The sequence below is a fragment of the Orycteropus afer genome, unplaced genomic scaffold (genome assembly GCF_000298275.1).
Source record: "Orycteropus afer afer isolate SDZICR_OR568_19922 unplaced genomic scaffold, OryAfe1.0 scaffold00090, whole genome shotgun sequence".
NCBI lineage: Eukaryota > Metazoa > Chordata > Mammalia > Tubulidentata > Orycteropodidae > Orycteropus > Orycteropus afer.
In genome coordinates this window covers 5,935,612-5,957,078 of record NW_006921677.1, presented here as the reverse complement: position 1 = coordinate 5,957,078, position 21,467 = coordinate 5,935,612, and the positions used below count along the sequence as shown (strand labels likewise).

Below are 21,467 nucleotides of genomic sequence, written 5' to 3'. Positions count from 1 at the left end.
CCTACTTCCGTAGTGATACTGCCTCGGAAACCCAAGGAGGGGTCGCTATGAGTCGGGGCCGACTCGACGGCACATAACAACAACAACAACATAGGAACAGTAGGATTGCCCCACCAGGTTTCCAAAGCTGTAATCTTTACAGAAGCAGACTGCCTCTCTCGTCTTTCTTCCACAGAGCAGCTGGTGGGTTCAAACCACTGACATTTCAGTTAACAGCCAAGCTCATTAACCACTGCACCACCAGGGTTCCAAGGCTCATCTTGCACCTTGATTTTTAGAGTGTGCACATCCTTGGGCTTAGATTTTAAATTCTTGGCCAACTCTATTTATTTATTTAAAATGTATTAACTTCTCAATGCATCCAAAGTAACGGATTTGACTGACTCAAAAAACTTTCTTTACTTCAGGCCCCTCACTCCCTGGCAACATTAACTCTCTATGTGTGGATGAAAGCCAGGAGAATGACTCAATAAGGGAAATGATATAGACAGTCTACAAGGTATCACATGATAATAGTAAATAGCTGAGCATTATGGGAAAAAATTTGTTTTTTCTATTGGGCTTCCTTGTTGGCAGGAGAAAGCATCTCAGAAGATGAAATTCTTGCTGTTTTTGTTTATTTCCTCTTCAGCTTTAACGTTGGCCTGCAGGTTCTTCTGCAACACGTACTAGTTCTTGGCTATCTCTTCTTCATTCTGAACGTGGTCCTACTACCAATTCAACACACTTTCTCTTTCCTAAAAAGCTCAGAGTTGCCTGTAACATATGCATCAAAATATCTTGCTAGAGCCATAAACTTAAGTCTTTCCTCTCCTCAATGAGAATTTCATACCTGGTCTGTGATTTTCAGATGGGAGGTTTAGAATCCGTTTATACTCCTCGTTTTCCCCTCCATTTAAATTCCATTATTCTGGTTTTATGGTCTTTCTTTTTCTTTAGTTTGTGGGCAAACTTTTACAATCCCAATCCTTGAAATCATCTCTTACTGCCATTGTCACTGATCTTACTAAGAATATAAGTAAGGAAGGGAAGCTCTGGCTGCTGGTCCTCCCCCTCCACTATTACCCAAGTCCTTTGGGGGAGTAGGAGGAGGGAGTCTCTTTGAAAGAGCAAACAGAAGAGAACTTGTCTAATGCAGACTCATAATTTTGAGAGTCTCCATGACTCACTGGTTGATAATGTTTAAGACATGCTGGGTAAATCTGCCTTCTGTCCTTTAGAACATTGCCCACGGACAGCAGAATGCAACTCTCTTTAGGAGCCCTCAAGACATGAGAGTGAAAGGCTTTTGCAACTATAATACAAAGGAGTATTGAATTTTCCTGAACGACAGTGAGACCTCTGCCTAGGAAGCTAATGCAATATTGATTTGAGCAAAAGTGGATGAAGTACTCTTACCCTTTGTGTGTGTTGGCTCATTTGTGTATTTACATGAACACAGTTATTGGATTTCCTATTTCCAGTATTATGGACACAAAGACCCAGGAGATAAATGAAAAATGTCACAGAGACAAAAGTATAATTCAAGTGTATAGAAAAATTTAAGCAAGCAATATGGACCAAGTTATCACTTGGAGAACAGTGGGAGTGTGTCATGGACTGAATTGTGTGTCCCACAAATTTGTGTTAACTTGGTTGGGCCATGATTCTCAGTGGCTTAGAAGTTGCGTAATAAAGTAACGTGGCAGGTATGCAATGAGAACCCATGATGTGATCTGATGTGATAAACTGATCAGGTGTAAAGGATTAAGATTAAGGGTGGGTTGCAACACCCTTAGTCCCATCGCAGTCCTGATCCAATGTAAGGGGACCTGCAACATCTTTTTATCTTACAAGAGATAAAAGGAGAAAGAAGGGTACTGAGAAATGGGACCTACTACCATATTGAAAGAGGAGTCAGGAGTGGAGAGCATCCTTTGGACCCAGGGTCCCTGCTCTGGGATCCTACTAGGAGTAAAAGACACAGAGAGAAATTCTTTCCCTAGAGCTGGCACTCTGAACTTGGACATCTAGCTTCCTAAATTGTAAGAGAATACATTTCTGTTTGTTAAAGCTATCTATTTTTATTTCTGTTATAGCATCACTAAAGAACTAAGACTGTAATGAACAAGTCTTCTCAGTTATGGAGATAATACAGGATTTGTGCTTGTTTAAAAAATACGTGCAACTGGGCATGATGATACTACACTCTTTGTATTTTCCTATTAATCTCTCCAATAATTATAGTCTTATCTTATAATCAGACAATTTGCTTTCTGTCACATTTTTAATGTGGAAAAAAAAAAGCAGCAATCTACTATAAGGAGGTACTTTAAAAATGAGATCTTTTGATTAAATAAACAACAACAAAAATGTAATCATTTGATTTGATCTTTGAAATAAGATCCAAGATAGATAACATATACCTTCAAAAATTAATAATCATTTTGGTGGACAATATTTGGAGGACTAAATATAAACTTTGCTACTTTTCCCCAGGGAAAAAAAAAAAATTGTTTATATCTCTCTATCCTTATGGGTTTAAAAGTTTAATTTTAGTGTTAACATAAATAAAGAAAATGAATAGAACTTGATCTGGCTTTTATGAAACTTCTTTTAGAAAAGCATTTCTAGCTTTCTGGAATGTATATAAGACTGAAAGAAGCTCTGGTGACATAGTGCCTAAGTCATTTGACTGCTAACTAGAAGGTTGGTGGTTCAAATCCACCAACCACCCAACAGAAGAAAGACTGGGCTACTTCCATAAAGATCTACCACCTTGGAAACCCAAAGGGGGTCGCTATGAATCGGACCAAATTGACAGCAGTGAGGTTTTTTTTTTTTTTTTTTTTTTTAAATATAAGACTGTAGTTCAAGTCCCACCACCCCCAGCCTATACAGAGGTTGATGTCATCAGCCCCTGATGTGCTGTGAGCTAAGTATTCACGTTTGGCTCCATAATTCAGCGTGAGCACTGTGATATCGACCAGGGCAGCAGTGCTTAGCTCATGGCTCTCGAACCACATGTAAACTTCCACAAATTACTTCAGAGTTGCTACTTGGGAACAAACACATAGATCTTCAAAGAAAGTGATGGATGCAGATGTGTGAGTCATGACGCACATGCCTTCCTTGTATTTTGAGTTTTGGAGTAAACTGCTTTTCTTCAAAGTCAATCTGAATCAATGGGTAGCTTTCAATTACTTAGTCATTTAATCCAATGTTTATGATAAAACGCAACATAAAATCACTCGATGGTTAAAAGCCTTCAATGCCTTCTTTGGTTGTTGGTTTTGGAAAAGATATCAAAGACTAAAAGCAATTTCACTGGTGGAGGAACTATATGCACTGAACTACTATGACAAGAATGTTTCTAGTGCCACTGACAAAACCCCAAGGGAATGCAGTAGCTCCTTTTGCCTGAAAAAAAAAGAAAGAAAGCTGTTTTGCTGGTGTAGGCTGGATGAGGCTAGGTAAAAATTAACAAATATATGAACACATTTTTCATATTCCAGAGCCAGCTTTCTCTGGAAATAAGTCAAATGCACCATAGTGCAAAATACGGGTGAATTGCAAGGCTGATAACTCTTATTGTTAATTGTTCTTCGTTTCAACTCAGTGATTTTCTAGAACCAGAAAATTACTACTTTGGAAAACCCTTGACACTAATAACAATGTTCTTCTTTAGAAAGTATTCTAAATAAGTTGGTTGATTGGACCTCCTTTTCAGATGTCATTTTAAATGAAAGTTCTAGATGGGAAGGCTGAAAATTTGGGTTGTGAACAAATAAACCCATTATTAAATGTTTCAACTATTGTTACAATATTACTATAATATTGTTTTCCTAATTATTGGATTGAATACTGAGAAGCCAATCAGCATTCTGTTTGGGTAAATCTTATTATTTAATGAAAGAGCTTTGATAAGATCATCATAACCCTATTTATATGGTAAAAGAGCAAAGAAGAAACTAAACTAGCAACTCATCCATTTGCTCTAGTGACAATATAAGCTTTTTCTAAACCCACTTTTTCTCCAATGATGTTTACTATTGAGGAAAATTCCTCAGTTGAATTACACTGATAATTTTAATATCAATTCAAAGACTAAGGCAAATCTCTTTCAGGATGTACTTGCTATTCATTTACAATTTATTTAAATATTCTTTCCCCCAACTTGATAATAATATATGACTCTATTTCATACTCTCTGTCATTAAGTCGATCCCAACTCATAGCAACCCTAAGTCGTTGTTGTTGTTATGTGCCGTCGAGTCGGACCCGACTCATGGCGACCCCTCCTTGGGTTTCCGAGGTGGTATATCACTATGGAAGTAGATTGCCTAACTTTCCTTCTGGGGAGTGGCTGATGGGTTTGAACTGCCAGCCTTCTGGTCAGCAGTCAAGTGCCTTAGGCACTATGCTACCAGAGCAACCCTATAGGAGAGAGTAAAACTGGAGCTCTGGTAGCATAGTGGCTAAGGCACTTGACTGCTAACCAGAAGGCTGGCGGTTCAAACCCACCAGCCACTCCTTGGAAGGAAGGTTGGGCAATCCTACTTCGGTAGTGATACTGCCTCGGAAACCCAAGGAGGGGTCGCTATGAGTCAGGGCTGACTCGACGGCACATAACAACAACAACAACAACAACATAAGGTTTTCAAAGCTAGACATCTTTATAGAAACAGACTGCCTCATCATTCTCCCATGGAGTGGCTGGTGGGTTCGAACCGCCAACATTTTGGTTAGCAGCTGAGTGCTTTAACCCCTGCACCACCAGGCTCCTTCTATTTTATAGATGGTTATGTATCTCTGAGAGTATGACTCCTCAGAACTTTCAAGCTGCCCTTTCCGATCTCTTTCTAGAGAAATCTCACTATTCAACCAGAATAAATACAAGACAAGCAATGCACCTACAACAAATTATTTGATATTATTTCCCACTGTTCAGAGTTTGGGAATGTATATTTGCCATTCACTTTCTAATTTATAAACAATGAATGGAAAACCTTCATTTAGATGTCCAAGGACTACCTTCTCTAACTCCTCCAAATGTTTGTCACTTTCTTAATAAGGTCTAACTTGAGCAACTCATTTAAAATGTCAACCCATACATCTATCTCTCCTAACTCTTCCAACTTCTCATCGTTTTACCCTGTTTTTAGCTTTTTCCTCCCTTCCTTCTCTTCTTCCTTTCCTTCCTCTTCCCACCCTTCTTTCTTTCTTTCTTTTTTTACTGTAGTGGTGTGAGAGTTTACAGAGCATACTAGTTTTCCATTCAACAATTTATGCACATTTTATAACAAGACTTCATATACATTTCTTATTTGGCCTTCCTCCCTGGGTTCCCTGTTACCACTCATCCTTCTTCCCTACCCTTTCCTACCTTCTGAACTTTGTTTTTGGACATATGTTGCTCTTTTGGTCTTACAAAGTTGACTGTATTGAGGAGAACACTCCTCCCTGGTGCTTCTTCTTCTTCCTTTTTTTTTTTTTTTGCTCATAGGGTTACTCAAAGGTTTGTCATAACTCAGAATGGACTCAATGACACTAACAATAGCAACAATTTGTATACATAATTCACTTACTCATATTGTACATTATTTATTGTCTGATTTCTCCAGGCAGAAAATATATTCCACACTCAAAACCCATTGATTCCCACTCACAGAAACATAGGCAGAGTATATAGGGCAATGTAGAACTGCCCCATAGGGTTTTCAAGGTTGTAAATCTTTACAGAAGCAGACTGTCACATCTTTCTCCTGTGGACTGGTTGGTGGATTCAAACCACCAACTTTACAGTTAGTAGCTGAGTGCTTTAACTATTGCACCATCAGGGCTCCTTTTACTCTACAAGGGCAGCCCTTTTTGATTGTTTTGTTTGCCAAGTGCTCAATGAATGTTTTTCCAATGTATGAATTAATTGAGATGATAGAAGCAATGAATATAAATCATTTATTGAGATGACTGAAACTGCTGAAGATAAAAGTCCCCTACAGGGCAGACCGAAACTGCTGAAGATAAAAGTCCCCTACAGGGCAGTCCGAAACTGCCTAAATTAGAACTGCTCAAACATTCTCATTCGTCTTCTAAATTTTTCACTTTTTTTCATAGCATAATGGATGCATGTTTCACCCTTAAAATTTTATCAGGTACTTATCTACACTAAGGAGCTCTGGTGATGCAGTGGTTAAGGCATTTGACTGCTAACCAGAAGACTGGAAGTTCAAACCCACTAGCCGCTCTGCGAAAGGAAGATGGGGCAATCCACTTCCGTAAATATTTCCACCTTGGAATCCCAATGGGGGTCACCCATTGAGTAGGAATCAATTTGATGGCAGTGGGTTTTATCCACTTTGGCCCTTAGTCTCTGCATTTGTAGAAATAAGACGATTGATTTAACTGATCTTTAAGATTTTCATCTCTGATAGTCTATGACTGAATAACAGTAGGCAGCTTACCAGGAAGAAAGGCCTGACAATCTACTTCCAAAACTCAGCCAATGAAAACCCTATGGATCACAATGGTCCATCTGCAACCAATCACTGGGATGGTGCAGGTCTGGCCAGTGTTTCGTTCCATTGTGAATGGAGTCGAGGGTTGACTCAATGGTAGGCAACAATAAATAACAATAGGCAGGACAATGAAATTAGCACACTATTTCAGAGAGGAAAATTATGCTTTGGTCTCAATTCTATCACCAAAGTAGCTAAGAGAGCTAGCATAATCTTCCATGGTCACAGCTTTCTTACATATAAAATGAAAGAATTGGACTAAGGTCCCTTTGAGTTCAAATATTTCATCACTGCTAGGTCTATAAAAAGCATTGCTGTTTTGCTTTGCCTCCCCACTCTTTTGAAAACCATTAGTTTCAAAATGATGCATGTATATGACATGTGTAAATGAATACTGGTGCCCCTCCCCCCAGGTCCTTCTCTTTTAGGGATGCTTCCTGTAGCTCTTACCATCAGGGAATCCATCCCAGATTTCTAGCCGGTCATAGCGACAGAACATCCCCCCCGGAGGATTTGAGTCAGGCTCCAGGTCAAAGCTTTCAAATTCCAGGATAATCTCTGACATCTTTGGTGCAAAGATAATATAAGTACATTCCAGGCTGTTGGGATATTTTTCAGGGAATCCAGGGGACTTTATGACTCCACTAGGTGTTGTGTAGTTCTGGGAACATTCGGGACCTACAAGGGGAAGAGAAGGAGGAGAAAAGTGACGATCCCACTCATATATGACTTCACTAAGAAATAACCTGGGAAGGACCACGTATCTTTCTAATGAAAGTCCACAATTTTTAATCACTCATTACTCAGCCTCTTCTATTAGTGATAGGTATGGAAAGTCAACTTGAGATTTATTGTATTCACCCTCGTTTTCCATTTGTGTGGAGCAATTTAAAAACTTCTGCTGTTGCAGAAAAAGAAAAAAAAAAGGACAGATATAAAATCATGTGGGAACAATGAATGAGTAAGCTGCAGAAATCTCGACATCCCTAGAGAAATAATTATAGCCCCTTCAAGCTTAAATCTTTAAATCTTAAGGCTGACAGCCCTTTATTGGTGAAATAGAACATTTGCAAAAGCGAGAGAGTGAATTCAGTGGAGGGAGTTTGGGTTTCAGATTCCTACACCAGTGACTCAGTAACTCTGCCAGATGTGACCTATGCCTCTTTGACAAACTAAATGTGAAAGGTAATTCGTACATGGACCCAGGGTGAGTGACTCATTCTGAGTGGTGTTGACACAGGTGTGCTGGTAAAGTGTGGCTGTTAGTGAGGGCACGATAAACTGTGATTACAGGCCTTGTTGCTGGAAGTCACCTAATATCAACGTTGACATCCTAACCTTCCCCAAAGTATCAGATACTGTACTGTATGCCATTCTAAATTGTTTATTATGGAAATGTTGGCAATAAGGGCAATGTGCATGTGTGTGAGTATTTATAATGTATATTTTTAATGACTGTTTCATGTTATCAAGACTTTACAAATTATGGCGATTTGTCACTTAAATTAAAATTGGTCAAGGGCATGTATATATAAAGCAAATTGACCTTCCAACTGCATGAATGACCACAATTTCAATTCATGGTAACCAGTGCTGAATAGGGTGCTCCTCACTACATGACTGAAAGCTTCACTTCTATATAGACACAAGCATACCAGCTCACTACCACCACCATCACTTCTGCCATGATTCTCAGATAACTAAATTTAAAGCTTTGTGTGAATCAGAGATTTCTTGACCCTTTTGAATCTCAATAAAATTCTGACATGTTCAATTAAACAATTCTTCCTGAGCCACAAAATTGAGATTCTGCCCATTTTTGTGGCTCTTTCTTGTCTCACTGCTATGTGCAAACAGAAGGGCACCCTACAATGGTATGCATGGTTTCAACACTAAACAAGGTGGTTGGGTAAAATTTTTCTTAACTAACTGTTCTCCAAGAGTGCCAAGCAACTAAAAGAAACTTATTAGGCATCGATACAGATTAAATTTAACTAGCCAGGTCTCTATTTTTAGTGGCTCATGTCAGGAAGCAGAATCTCTTCTTTAGTGCATCTGGCAGCCAATAGAGAAGGCAAATCAATCGTTTTCTCCCTGTAGACATATTAGATAGCCATGGCATTGGAGACTCAAAGAATACTTATTAAATGGGCACAATGAGCCTGATTCACAGAGGTTTGATTTGATTAAATAACTCCCAAAACCTTCTTGGAAAGGCTCAATCTTCTTTATGACTGCCTCAAATACTTACTATTTGATTCTGATTTAAAAGTTATTAACATGTTGCGTTTTGCCATGCCAATTCCAGTTAAAGAGTTTCTCGCATGTAGTGTATAGTGTTATAGTGTATAATCTGTTTCTAAATTACTTTGATGGCTTCTAACAGGACAAATACTATGCCAATTTAAGTCATCAAAGAAAATATAAGATACTGAGAACCCTTTAGAATTTTATTTCCAAGATGTGAGAACAGTGACAGTGGAGGCTCAACTTTTCCCTGGGTGGGGGAGGGGAGCCTAGGTCAGGTCCTTTAAGGCAAAGAAAACAGTAGAGTTGAATTCAGGTAGTAATGTTGTCATCCCTTAAAATGATTAATCTAGGTGAGACTGAGATATAATAAGAGGGTTAGGAAGAGTATGGATCAAAAAGGGGGAAATGCAGAACAGATTTTAAAATTCTCATGGACTCTAGACTTTCTGGAGCTGTGGTGGGTGGGTGAACCCCTAAAATTATTGCCCTGAGATAAACTTTAACCCTTAAATCTATCTATCTATCTATCTATACACATATATTTCCTGAAGTCTTCTTAAAGTCAAACAGTAGTAGTTTAACTAGTTTAAAAAAAAAAAAAAAAAAAAGTCTGCCTTGAGTATTACGCTCTTTAAGAACTATCTATGAGGGATCAAACTGACAACAGCAACTTAAAAAATTAGATAGGGAAGGTTAGAGGGCAATGAGTTTATGTTAATGGAGAGGAATAACTCAGAAAAGGAGGATGAGAATGGTTGCACAAGTCGAAGAATGGAATCAATGTCAGACTTGAGCACGTAGAAACCATTGAATTGGTGTTTTGCTGTGTATATTTTCAACAAAAACAAAATAGATAAAAGTTTTTAAAAAGGACTTAAGAGGAACAGAGTGATAGAAATTAAGAGCATACTTTCAAAACAATGAATTTCAAGGCTTTCACTGTACCCTCGTAATGCCAGATACTTTTAAAGCTAGGTCAAGTTTTCGAACATATTTTGACAAGACTTGGGGAAGAGGCATGGGGTAATGGAAAGAACTGGACTGAGCATCAGTAGACCTTAATTCTAGCTCTACTACAACTAATCTACTGTGTAACCTTGGGGGAACCACCTAACATTTCTGGTCCTTAGAAACTGCATGAAAAGTGGGGGTTGGGCTTTAGAATTTGAAAAAAAATAAAATCCTTGTAAGTTAAAGATTCTGTAATTCCTTCCTTCTTCCATTATCTACCAAATTTGTTTTAATATTTTCCTTTTTCACTGCTGTGAAAGTTTGTCACAAGTGAACTAGTACCTCCTCACAAAACAAAAATGGTGGGAGTAGATTTAAGAACAGTAGGATAAGTCCATACTAATAAACAGGAAGAAGGTGATTTTGCTACCAGCCCTGTGTATCTAGGAGTGAATGAGCTGCTGGTGTGAGTGGGGCACACACAAGCACTGGGAGCCAGTGAACTTCATGCTTCTGAAGTTATTTATAAGATTGAGAGACACTTGCATAGCGATAAGAATTGCATCCACATTTAACATTAATGTTAAATGGCAATAAGGATGAATAATAATAGCAAAGATATTCTATAAGCAATTACATTAAATATATAGACTATTAAGCAAATAACATATATCAACTCACCAATTCTGCTCTCAATAAACGTCCCTCCACCCAGTCCCTGTCACAAAACCTGTAAGCTTATTCCATCCAGCATTTGGGCCTAGACGGGAGGGGCAGGGGCGAAACGCTTGGGTTTCCTAGAGAAATTCCTTTAGGTGAATGGGAATAACTTTAGGGCTAGTGGCCTATGGTTTTAGCACCTGGGAAGGGAAATGTGGGGTACCTAGGAAGAACACAGAGATGGTCCAGATTGTCTCGGAAAGGAACAGGAAGAGATAGAGACTGGCTTTGCTGATGATCAGGCAAAGAGAGTCCTATAGAAATGCAGCCCAGAAACTCAGAAATGACCAAAATCTCTCTTAGAATGGTAATATAGTGCTGGGATAATTCAAGGTCGGTATGTGAAAGATTAATTTCCTTGTTGCACTAAGCTATGATTAAAACAATCCATGTTTTAAGGAACTTGATATTGTTGTACCCAGAAAGAAGTGCTAGATAGATTTATGGATTTGATAATATTACTAAATGACTTTTGAAGAAAAAGTGTTTATGAACCTGTATATGTATACATAAATGTACTTCATTAATTAGTAACTGTTTTAGAGTAGCTGTTGGCAAATAATACTGAGTATAGCATGGACTGCCGAAGACTGTACAGAAGAGGTACCACTGCAATGTTCCTTAGAAGTGAGAATGGCCAGATTTCATCTCTTATACTTTGGTCATGTTATCAGGGAGGACCAGTCCCTGGAAAGGGTCTCATGCTTGGTAAAGTCGAGGGTCAGCAAGAAAGAGGAAGACTTCAACAAGATGGGTTGACACAGTGGTTGCAACAATGGGCTAAGCATAGCAATGATTGTGAAGAGGACACAGGACCAGACGGTATTTCATTCTGTTGTACATAGTGTCACACACACACACACACATATATATATATGTTCGTGTGTGTATACAGTGTGTTGTTGTTAGGTTTTGACCAGCCAGTTCTGACTCATAGTGACCCTATGCACAACAGAACAAACCACTGACCATTCCTGCCTCATCCTCACAGTTGTTGCTATATTTGAGCTCATTGTTACAGCTACTGTCAATCCATCTTGTTGAGGGTCTTCTTTTCTCATGACTCTATACCAAGCATGGGAGCTCTGGTAGCATAGTGCCTAAGGCATTTGACTGCTAACCAGAAGTCTGGCAGTTCAAACCTACCAGCCACTCCTTGGAAGGAAGACTGGGCAATCTATTTCCGTAGAGATACCGCCTCAGAAACCCAAGTCACTTCCAACTCATAGAGACCGCTCCTTGGTTTTCCGAGGTGACATCTCTACGGAAGTAGATTGCCCAGTCTTCCTTCCAGTGAGTGCTTGGTGTGTTTGAACTGACAGACTTCTGGTTAGCAGTCAAATGCCTTAGGCAATACACCACCAGAGTTCCCTACTATTCATTTTTCAGATGAGGAAACCAAGCCTCTGAACATTCACACCGATAGCCATAAACAGAATTGGGATTGAAATCCAGGTCTGTGGACTTCACAATATGTATTTCTAACCACCTCGCTCTCTGAAGCAGGAAAGTCAGATTGTGGATTTGTGGGAATTGAAGTTGGAGAAGTGCAGGGAGCAGGTGATGTCAAGTCTTGAGTGGAACATTGAGGCTTGACACAATAGGCCATGGAGATCTGTGGGTGTTGTGAGGAGAGTGACTGATGGCTATTTGAAAAGCTCTGTGGAAGACAAAGTAACATGGGGAGAACGACAACTGGAAGACAATATGTTAATGGCAGTATATGTGGAAAGGGAGCCATGACTCTTTGATACCTCTGGATGAACATTCAAAGGAAGTAAAGGCCATATTGGATTTACGGAGTCAAGAAGAACAACAACAAAATAAGGCTTCAAGTATCAAGGATGATACTGGGGAACAGGACAGAGAGACTGTTCATTTTTAGACTAACAGAAATGTGGGAGCTGAGTTCACGTGAAAGAAAGATGCAGAAATCTCCATAGTATCAGATCACTCTCTTTTCTCTTTCAACCATGTTCAGATCTTTGGTAACACTGAAAATGATGAAAGGTTATTCTTGGTCTCTTTCTGATACCTTTATTCTTTGATAGTCCCATATGCAGGTAAGCAAGAAATTGTAGACATATACTTATACATACATACATATATAATATTAACATATAACAAGTCAAGCAGCTTTCAGCACAAGAAAATATGTACCTATGTTATTGACTGTACATTTTGATGTTATATGCATACTATTGATTGTACTAAAGGTGCTCTAAGTATGTGCTTAGATACATTTCTGAAGAAAGTTCTCTTCATTTATTCATATTTATATGGGTAGGGCTAGATTTCTTGGAAATTTAAAGAAGTTGCCCAGTGTTCCCAGAAACTCCTAATGGCTCTTCTTTGTATAATTCTCAGATGTTGCTGACACAGAGATGTTAGACTTTTATAATTGGTATGGCTAGATTTTTGTTTCTACTAAAAAAAAATAATTTATCTTTCTCCTATATTCAAGAACAATACATTCAAATCTTGAATTTCTCTCCTTGGATCGGTGGTCCACATATTAATGTCATCTTAAAAATGTAAATAATTGAAAGGCTGAATTGAACACAGAAAAGGATTCTACTGGTTGATGATGAAAACAATGATTTCCAGATAAAGTTACATCGCTTATTTATTGCTTGATAATGTGTTTTTAAATCCTTCAAGGTTAGGAATCTATGACTTGTTAGAGTCCACCCTATCCCAATATACACCACAAAAACATTGTTAACGGAAAAAGATTAGCCAGTGATTTTATTGAAAAGTGTGCCTGAGTTTTTACTCCTAATGAGAGTGTCATTTAAAGCATTAAATGCTTCTTTCCCTCCAAGAGCTTTTACCTCCTACAACCTCTGTTTAGTAGAAAGTCTCTTCTTTTCTTAGTAGCTTTAGAAACTATAAGACTGGGGGCTGCTTTCCTTTTCCTGGGAACTTCCAGTCTTGAATGTTGTGATAAAATAAAGGGAACAGGGTGTACATGACTTTAAGGAAAGAAGGGGGACTAATGCATTTTTACGAAGATAAATCAAGTTTCAGGAGTAGCTTAAACTAATTTTTGAAGAAAAAGATAAAAATAAATGCTTTTAAAAGAATTTTACAAGGTATATTCTTCATACACGGGCCAACACATCAAAATGATGAGTTTGATTCCTGAAATACACTTTCCAGTTTCAAACATACTTCTTCCATGTAACAGGTAATTTTTTTAAAGTATTTTCCATCATGCTTATAATGGAAACATATATACTTGTTTTTTTTTTTTTTATGAGAGGATCCTGGCCTTTCTTTGAACTTTGTTGTCTTCCACGAATCTAACATTAACAAACATTTAGTGATACTTGGTATAAGTTATTTACCCACCTCTCTTGAAAATTTCATAACGTATGGAAAATCCTGCACCATGAGTCTCGTAGTCAGAGACAAATCTGATGAAGAGAACCGGCCCTGAAGACACTACAGGAGAAGGGGCGATCTTTCCACAGAACTTTCCCCATAAGCGTCCATTTGCATTGTCTCCATCAATGACTTCCACGTAGTCATACCTAGTATATAAACATGGTAAGAAGACATTAGCTTGGTGAGAAATGCCTTTTTAATTTCCATAATTTAAAAACCAGTATTATCCAGCATAGTCTGTCAAAAAAAAAAAAAAAAAATCTGCATTCAAAGCATTTGGTAGGAAAGAAAAACCTACCAAAATGAAATAATTAAAATGGACTACATCATGTCTGTATACATCATCTGGCAACACAGAACTATTAAGAATAATGGTGTCCATTATACTTGCAGACAATGTCAGTTAAAGTAACCAATTAACAAGAAAAAGAAAAATCTCATGTGCACAATTCTCTATTACTAAATTGTGTTCCTTTGTCTATGGTGGTGGGGTGTCAATACATAATGCTATGCATTCTTTTCAAACTGTGAAGTTCTTTTATGAATTCAAAATGTCTCCTTGGCTGGAACTCTCCATGAACAATACTTTGATTTCTGTGAGCGACCCTCTACACATATGGCCACAGAATAATAAACAGATTCTTTACTATTTAACTCAATTCCACCCAACTCTAGACTTCTTAGAAAAAACTCTCTCAGTATCCACATCCGATGATTAAAACACATATCATCTTCTTCAAACCTACACTAGGATCATAGAACACAATTTCTCTAAAGAAAAAAAAATATTAAAAATGGAAATTAACTTTGTTTATACCTGCCCACAGCCTGAATCTTTAAAGGAATATTATTGTCTGAAAAAGAAAAATCACACAGTTGATGAATACAAAAGTGAAGTGATAGCAAAAATCTAATAAAATAAGGTATAAGGAGGCACATAAGGAGCTCTTGTGGTGCAGTGGATAAGACATTTGGCTGCTAACTAGAAGGTCAGTGGTTCAAATCCACCAGCTGCTCCATGAGAAAAAGAAGAGAAAATCTACTTCTGTAAAGATTTACAGCCTTGGAAACCCATTGGGGGTCAATATGAGTCAGAACTGACTCTGTGACAGTGGGTTGGGTTGGGTTTGGTGGGGAGGTATATGATGAAGAAGTAATAATAAATTATTACTCTAAAGATTGCACTGGGATAACAGACACATTCCAATCTTATCTGTCTCTAAAATGTGGAAAACCATCACCAATAACCTAGTGACCCCCAGGATGGTAGTTTAATTTTTGTTTGTTGTCCTGTATTTCTTAGTATCTTGCTCTTTTCTTTCTTTTTATTTACCAAGTCACCTAGGAGCCAGATAATCTGATTTGTCTTCCATTTTTCTTCTAGACCTGACATGAAAACATTGCCATCCATTCATTTTAAACCTTTATTTTATTTCTCTGTTTAACTTGGTTCAAAGTCCTGGGATATATTAATTTCAGGAATGGCTAAAATATGGCAGTAACATAAACTCTGTCTGGCAATTCAAAAGAGATCAAAGTTGGGGATATCTTCATGATGACCAGTGTCATCTTTAACAATCCCTTTTCAAACTGCCCAGGACACATTACTTATGTTTACACAAAGTCTCATGAGACAACTGCAAAGATGATATCACTAGTTAACGCGGACGGCTTAAGGCTCTTTAAATTAAAAATGACATTACCTCATCAGTTAAAATTGTGTGCCAGTTTTGTATATATCAAGAAGAAAATAAAGCTGACATTGATGGAACTAAGCATTAACATATGTGAATTATTATATTAACTGCATTTCCTCGGCTGCATCTGATGTTTCCAGTAGTAATCACTTGGCCCGCTGGCATTGCTGTCCCTTTTCAAAACGATGGAAATACACAGAGGAATTGTGCATTTCTCAATACCTTGGGAGATGCTTTGCATGTTAAAAGGAGGAGGAGGACGAGGAGGAGGAAAAGAAATAGAAGTGGTGGAGGAGGAGGAGGATGAAGAAGGCATTATGTTCAAAATCCTAACTAGACATTTACATTCAACTGGGGGCAGCTGAAAAGAACACCATTGCTGTATTCATTAAAGCCCTAGAAGTTGGCATTTATGGAGTAATTCCTTTTATCTTGACTGCTTCTTTGACAAGACAGGTCTGCATGTTTTGTCCCATGCTTTCATATAATTTAGCTGTGATTTGAACTGTTGGCTGTGTTTAGCCTGGCTACTGTGCATCTAGCAGTGCCTATATATAGGATTTTTATTTGGATCTTGCCATGATCTGAATACTAAGTGGTCAAATCCAAGCACATTCTGCCTTTCAGTCATAAATAAGAGAGGTGGGTCAGGCATTTCTGAAGAACTGAGGGCACTCCAGCGAGGAGACCTTTCTCCCAGGTATTTCAGGACTCGGATAATGGAGTGCCGGTGAATTGCAATCGGGAAAGAAGTTAGTATTTTAATTCACATATCCTCCAGTAGTAAATACTAGACTCTCCTCTTGGCAACAGTGAGAGCTATTCTTAAAAGGGAAAGAGAGATTAGAATCCCTTCCCAGCAAGAGATAAGTCATTGCATCGTTAACTGCCAATTTTAGGAGACTGAATTATTCAGGGGACCTGAGAGTTTATATTTGTAAACTGGAATGTGGCTATCATTTTAGCACTTTCCTTTGAAGGCTCATCCAACAGGACTCCAAAGAGTATCACAAATAGCAGTTCTTGTAAATATTCAGGAGGGTTTATGTGCACAAGTTGCAAAGCGTAGCATTGCCAAAGAAGTTAGGAAAGCAGCTTGCAACTCCCTCTGGAGTTGATACCAGTTCCACTCTATACGTTTCTCACTGGCAAACCTGGTGCCAGGAATGTGGCTAGTGTGCCAGCATCCCTCTCCAGAGACTAAATGTGTCACCACAGCAACGTACCCAGCCTGCATTGGCCTGAGGCCCAGGATCCTGAGTTTGCAAATTTCGGTCCCTCCAGCCGGCTGCACATTGCTCTGTTACTGCTGCCAGTGTGGCAAACACTGCATTTCTTGGAATGTCATGAGTCCTCTAGTAGCAAGGGCAGAGACATGCAAAGGTGAAGATGAAGGCAATTGTTTGATTCTTTTTCTGAACAACGGGCTCCAGCTGTTAGAGGAGAAGTGGGCATTGTGTCTGAGGAGGTGATTCTATGAGAGCTAGAGGAGGGGTCAGAAAGGTGACTTCTCTGTTTGAAGCCCTGTGGCTTGAAGGCCCCTGCCATTCTCTAAAGAGAATGCTCTAGGTGACAAGGAGGCTGTCTGGATCCAAAGAGCAGTACCCTTCCATGTGGGAGCCTGGAACAAGGACTCTTGCTTTTCAAATATAGATTCCCGCTAAGAAAAGACCCTCCCCACCCCTCACCCCCACCGCTTATCATTCAGAGAATTTTAATGGAATGTAGCTTTTTAAATAATATTCAGGAGACAACCAGCCTGTACATCTTGTAGACATCTTTCTACTTTTTTTCTTAAATCCTCCACTTTTAAAGCTTTCATTTTCTATACTAACAATGGAAAAGTGGGTATATGTTTCCTGGAAAGTAATACAAAGATCTCTACCACTTGCCTGTCAGTTTGTTGTACTGTGGTGGTTTTGCATGTTGCTGTGATGCCGGAAGCTATGCCACCAGTATTTCAAATACCAGCAGGGTTGCCCATGGTGGTCAAGTTTCAGCAGACCTTTCAGATTAAGACAGACTCAGAGAAAGGCCAGGACACCAACTTTCAACAATTAGTCAATGAAAACCTATGGATCACAACAGAACATTGTCCAATGCACTTGCTTTAGATATATCATCAGGAAGCACCAATTGATAGAGGAGGACATGGTGTTTGGTAAAGTGGAGCAATGGTGAGGGCAAAGGAGACCCTCCGTGAGCTGAGCTGGGCCCAGTGATGGACTCGAACATCCTAGCAATTGTAAGGATGATACAGGACTAGACAGTGTTTTGTTCTGCTGTACATAAGGTCACCATAAGTAGGAGCTGACTCATGGGCAGCTAACAATAACAACAATGCAAAGATGGCTATCTAAGCCTTTTGCAATTAAAAGGCATTCACCAACTCTTTCAACACTAGTGTATAATAAGTTTGTGTGGCTCTTTTCACTTGTGCCCCTGACGTTAGAATCCCAACTCCTTAAGCTAAAGGACCATATCTTTTTACACCATGATATATCTTACTTTCATATTTCCCTACCCTCACTCTACATAAAGTATATGTGGGTGGTGAAAATATTTTGAACCTTAATAGTAACCACAAGTTAGGTTTCCCATAAGAGTGATAAAAGAATAAAGATTTCCTTCTAAGAATTCTTGAAAGGATTTCCCAGAGATTATTATTATTATTATTTTCTTTTGGCAAGTTTGAATTATAGGTTTAGGAAAATAGCCAAGTAGGGGGAAAAAGTGATGGAAAAATCAGAAATGTTTTCAGTCACTCCAGAGAGGTTTCAGGAGCTTTATAGGTATGCTGTGCTGAATAGACGGATAGCATACTTTACTTAAGTTGGGTTTTCCCTTGTGAGTACCAATGACCCCTGACTCTCTATGGTGGAACCCGTTAATGGAAGGAAAGTTAATCCTCTGCAGGGTGTTGTCTGATACAGTGAGCTACTGTACCCGCCCCTCAAGGTGCTGGCCATTGTTGCACTGTTAGGAAGGAGAATTCTAGGAGGTAGTGTCTCTTTAATCTCCTTTCAAGAGGATCTCCCTCCACGTGCATAAATACATTAATAACGGAGAAATCTGATATCTGACATCATAAACCAGGGTGAGAAATTATGTTGGCCAGCATAATTTTCACCTGTAAAAATGTGTTTGCTTGGCTCTTTGGTTTATTTTGCACAAAGCATTAATGGTTATCCCAACAGAACAACCTGCAAACGATTACTTTGCTGCTGTCCAAGAAAAGAATTACCTTAACATATCCCCCACAAGAGAACAGACTTTTTTTTTTCCCAGTGTATTAGAGAGAGGATTTGGAAATAAATATGTACAATGATGGAGCTAGGAAGGGCCAAATTTCTCTACATCTGCGTTTCTGAGCGATTTTACGTGAGATTCACCCCAAGCAGTTCTGGCCTGTTGGCAATATTCTTACTATGATGCATGAAAAGCCTGACAGTGCTCATAGCCTGTTATTTAGTAACTGCATTTTTAGGGATGGTTTTGGTACTCTAAGGAAATAATCTGGAATAGAGTCAAATATCTTGGCAAAAAGTACTGTCTAAAGCCCTAGTTTTCATAATGAAGAAAAGAAAAGTGGAAACAGGGAAGGAAATAAGAAGGAATGCTGAAGGCAATTAGGTACATTTATGTCAGGAAATACTACTTAGCCATTAAATATGTTCAACAAAAGTTTTTTGTTAATAACACAGTAAATAAGCTTATGATAAAAACAAGTGCAAAGTCAGGACATAAAATTCCACATATAGTATATTCTCAAATCTTATTCATATGCAGAAAAAGAACTGGAAAGAAATATGTTGTTGTCGTTGTGTGCCTCCAGTCAGACCTGACTCATAATGACCCCTCCTTGGGTTTCCGAGGTGGTATCACTACGGAAGTAGATTGCCCAACTTTCCTTCCGAGGAGTGGCCGGTAGGTTTGAACCGCCAGCCTTCTGGTTAGCAGTCAAGCGTCTTAGGCACTATGTTACCAGAGCTCCCAGAAAGAAATATACTAAGTTGTTAATAGTGGTAATCTCTGGGGAGTGAGGTCATGTTCCTTACTCATCTCTACATTTAAAAAATTTTTTACAATGGACAACTGTTCCTTTACAATCATAAAAATATGATTTTGGAAAGCATTAACTAACCTATATATAAAGTAGCAAATCAATACCTGTTTGCCTAGCTAAAAATTTATTATTTCTTGGTCAGAAAACACTATCTTTTTTAGTATTTTATTGGGAAGTAAATCAAAGGTTTTGCTTTTTTTTTTAACCAATGGATCAATGAGACTCTGTGGCTTTTTTTCCTTTTAGTATCATCACAAAGTTAAAATGAATTGGATTTGGTCTCAAATTTTCTGAAATACTGGCAATAATAGTTTACATTCATACAGTAATTTCCATATTACAAAATGCTGGCACATGTATTATCTTAGTCTGTACAGTGATCCTAAAAGGCAGATGTCAGCTGTTACAGTCTGAGAGGGAATTAGGGAAACATTGGGAAAGATACTCACAAACACACACAAACACACACACGCCCGAGGGAATTTGCAACCTCTTAACATTGCCTAATTTTGTGTATAACTTGATTCTAACATCTGCCCATGTTACTCCTTTTCCTATAGTTGGGGGAAAGGGACAGAAATCCATATGGCCTTATTACTTTAGAATTAGCTACATTATTACTTTAGAATTAGCTACAGGTAATTCATTCTTTCAATTAGTTATTATTGATAGGAAATTGTCATATCAATTAATATTTCATTGATTTTTCTTAACTGCTTTTTTCAAACAAACCAGCACACAAAAACCAGCTGCCATTGGGCTGCCTCTGACTCATGGGGACCTCCTATGTGTCCGGGTAGAACTGTGCACCACAAAATTTTCAGTAGATGATTTTTTGGAAGCAGATTGCCATGGCTTTCTTCCCTCTGCGTGGACCTGAACCTCTAACCTTTCAGTTGGCAGCTGAATGTATTACCATTAGCACCCCTGCTATATAATCTTGATGTGTGCAAGGGTGTGTGTGTACATGTGTGTGTGTGCATGTGTGAGGGAGAGAGAATATCTTTGGGTTTACGGGACTCACATAAGTTACAAATTTCCATTGCATTGATAGTGTCCCAGTGAATGGTCTTCCTGCCAGAGCTGATCTAGTTCTTCTGCTCAGTCTGAGTGCTCAGGGACCACATTACTTAAACCAAAGTCCACTTTGAGCAATAGGGAGGAGGCTTTGGTGGGTGTTGGCATGGGCTAAATGGTTGCTACAATTTTGTTTTCTTCCCAGTGCCAGAACCCTAGGCCTAAACAGAGGTAGCTCCAGCAAAGGCAGCGGCAGGGCAGAGCCTTGGTCATGCTGGTCCACCCATTCCCCACGATAAGTAGAAAGGACAGGGCCCCTAAAGCCAGCCTGGTGTACTCCCCTCCAAGATGGAGTCGGCCAGATTCAGAGCAGGTTAGAAAATCTAACACCGAAAATCCTGCCAAAGAATGCCAAAGATCTTGAGAACAGTGGAATGGGTCTGGGGGTATGGCCTGCCTGCCGTTCTCTCAAATCCTAGCCTGTGATCAAATGGGAAATTTCTATGAAGGCTATTCTGAAACTGCATAACATTGTAAAACTTATGCTATTGACAGAATATTGCTTTGGTTATTATATTGCCACATTCCTTTTAAAAGATTGTTTCCAAGTTGATAAAGTAAATATTTCCTTCATTAAAATAAGTCAAGTATTTTTTCCTATATATACTTTTTCCCTTACATACACGTTAAAAAAAAAACACTGCCATTGAGTCGACTCCAACTCACAGAGACCCCCATTGGGTTTCTGAGGCAGCAAATCTTTATGGAAGTAGATTGCCCCATCTTCCTTCCATGGAGTGGCTGGTGGGTCTGAATCGCCAATCAAGTTAGCAGTCAAATGCCTTAGGCACTGTGGTAGTTAAGGTTGTGTGTCAACTT

The 21,467-nt window shown here is 38.8% G+C and overlaps 1 protein-coding gene across 1 annotated transcript in view; it reads right to left on the bottom strand.

Moving 5' to 3' along the window:
* The window catches only part of NRP1 (neuropilin 1), a 195,789-nt gene that overhangs the window by 108,154 nt on the left and 66,168 nt on the right, over nt 1-21,467 (bottom strand). Inside the window, exons 3-4 of the mRNA XM_007942452.1 lie at nt 13,773-13,954; nt 6,948-7,175 (exon numbers count right to left, since the gene is read on the bottom strand). Of these exons, the coding sequence (XP_007940643.1) occupies nt 6,948-7,175; nt 13,773-13,954 (410 nt within the window). The remainder of the gene's footprint in view (nt 1-6,947; nt 7,176-13,772; nt 13,955-21,467) is intronic.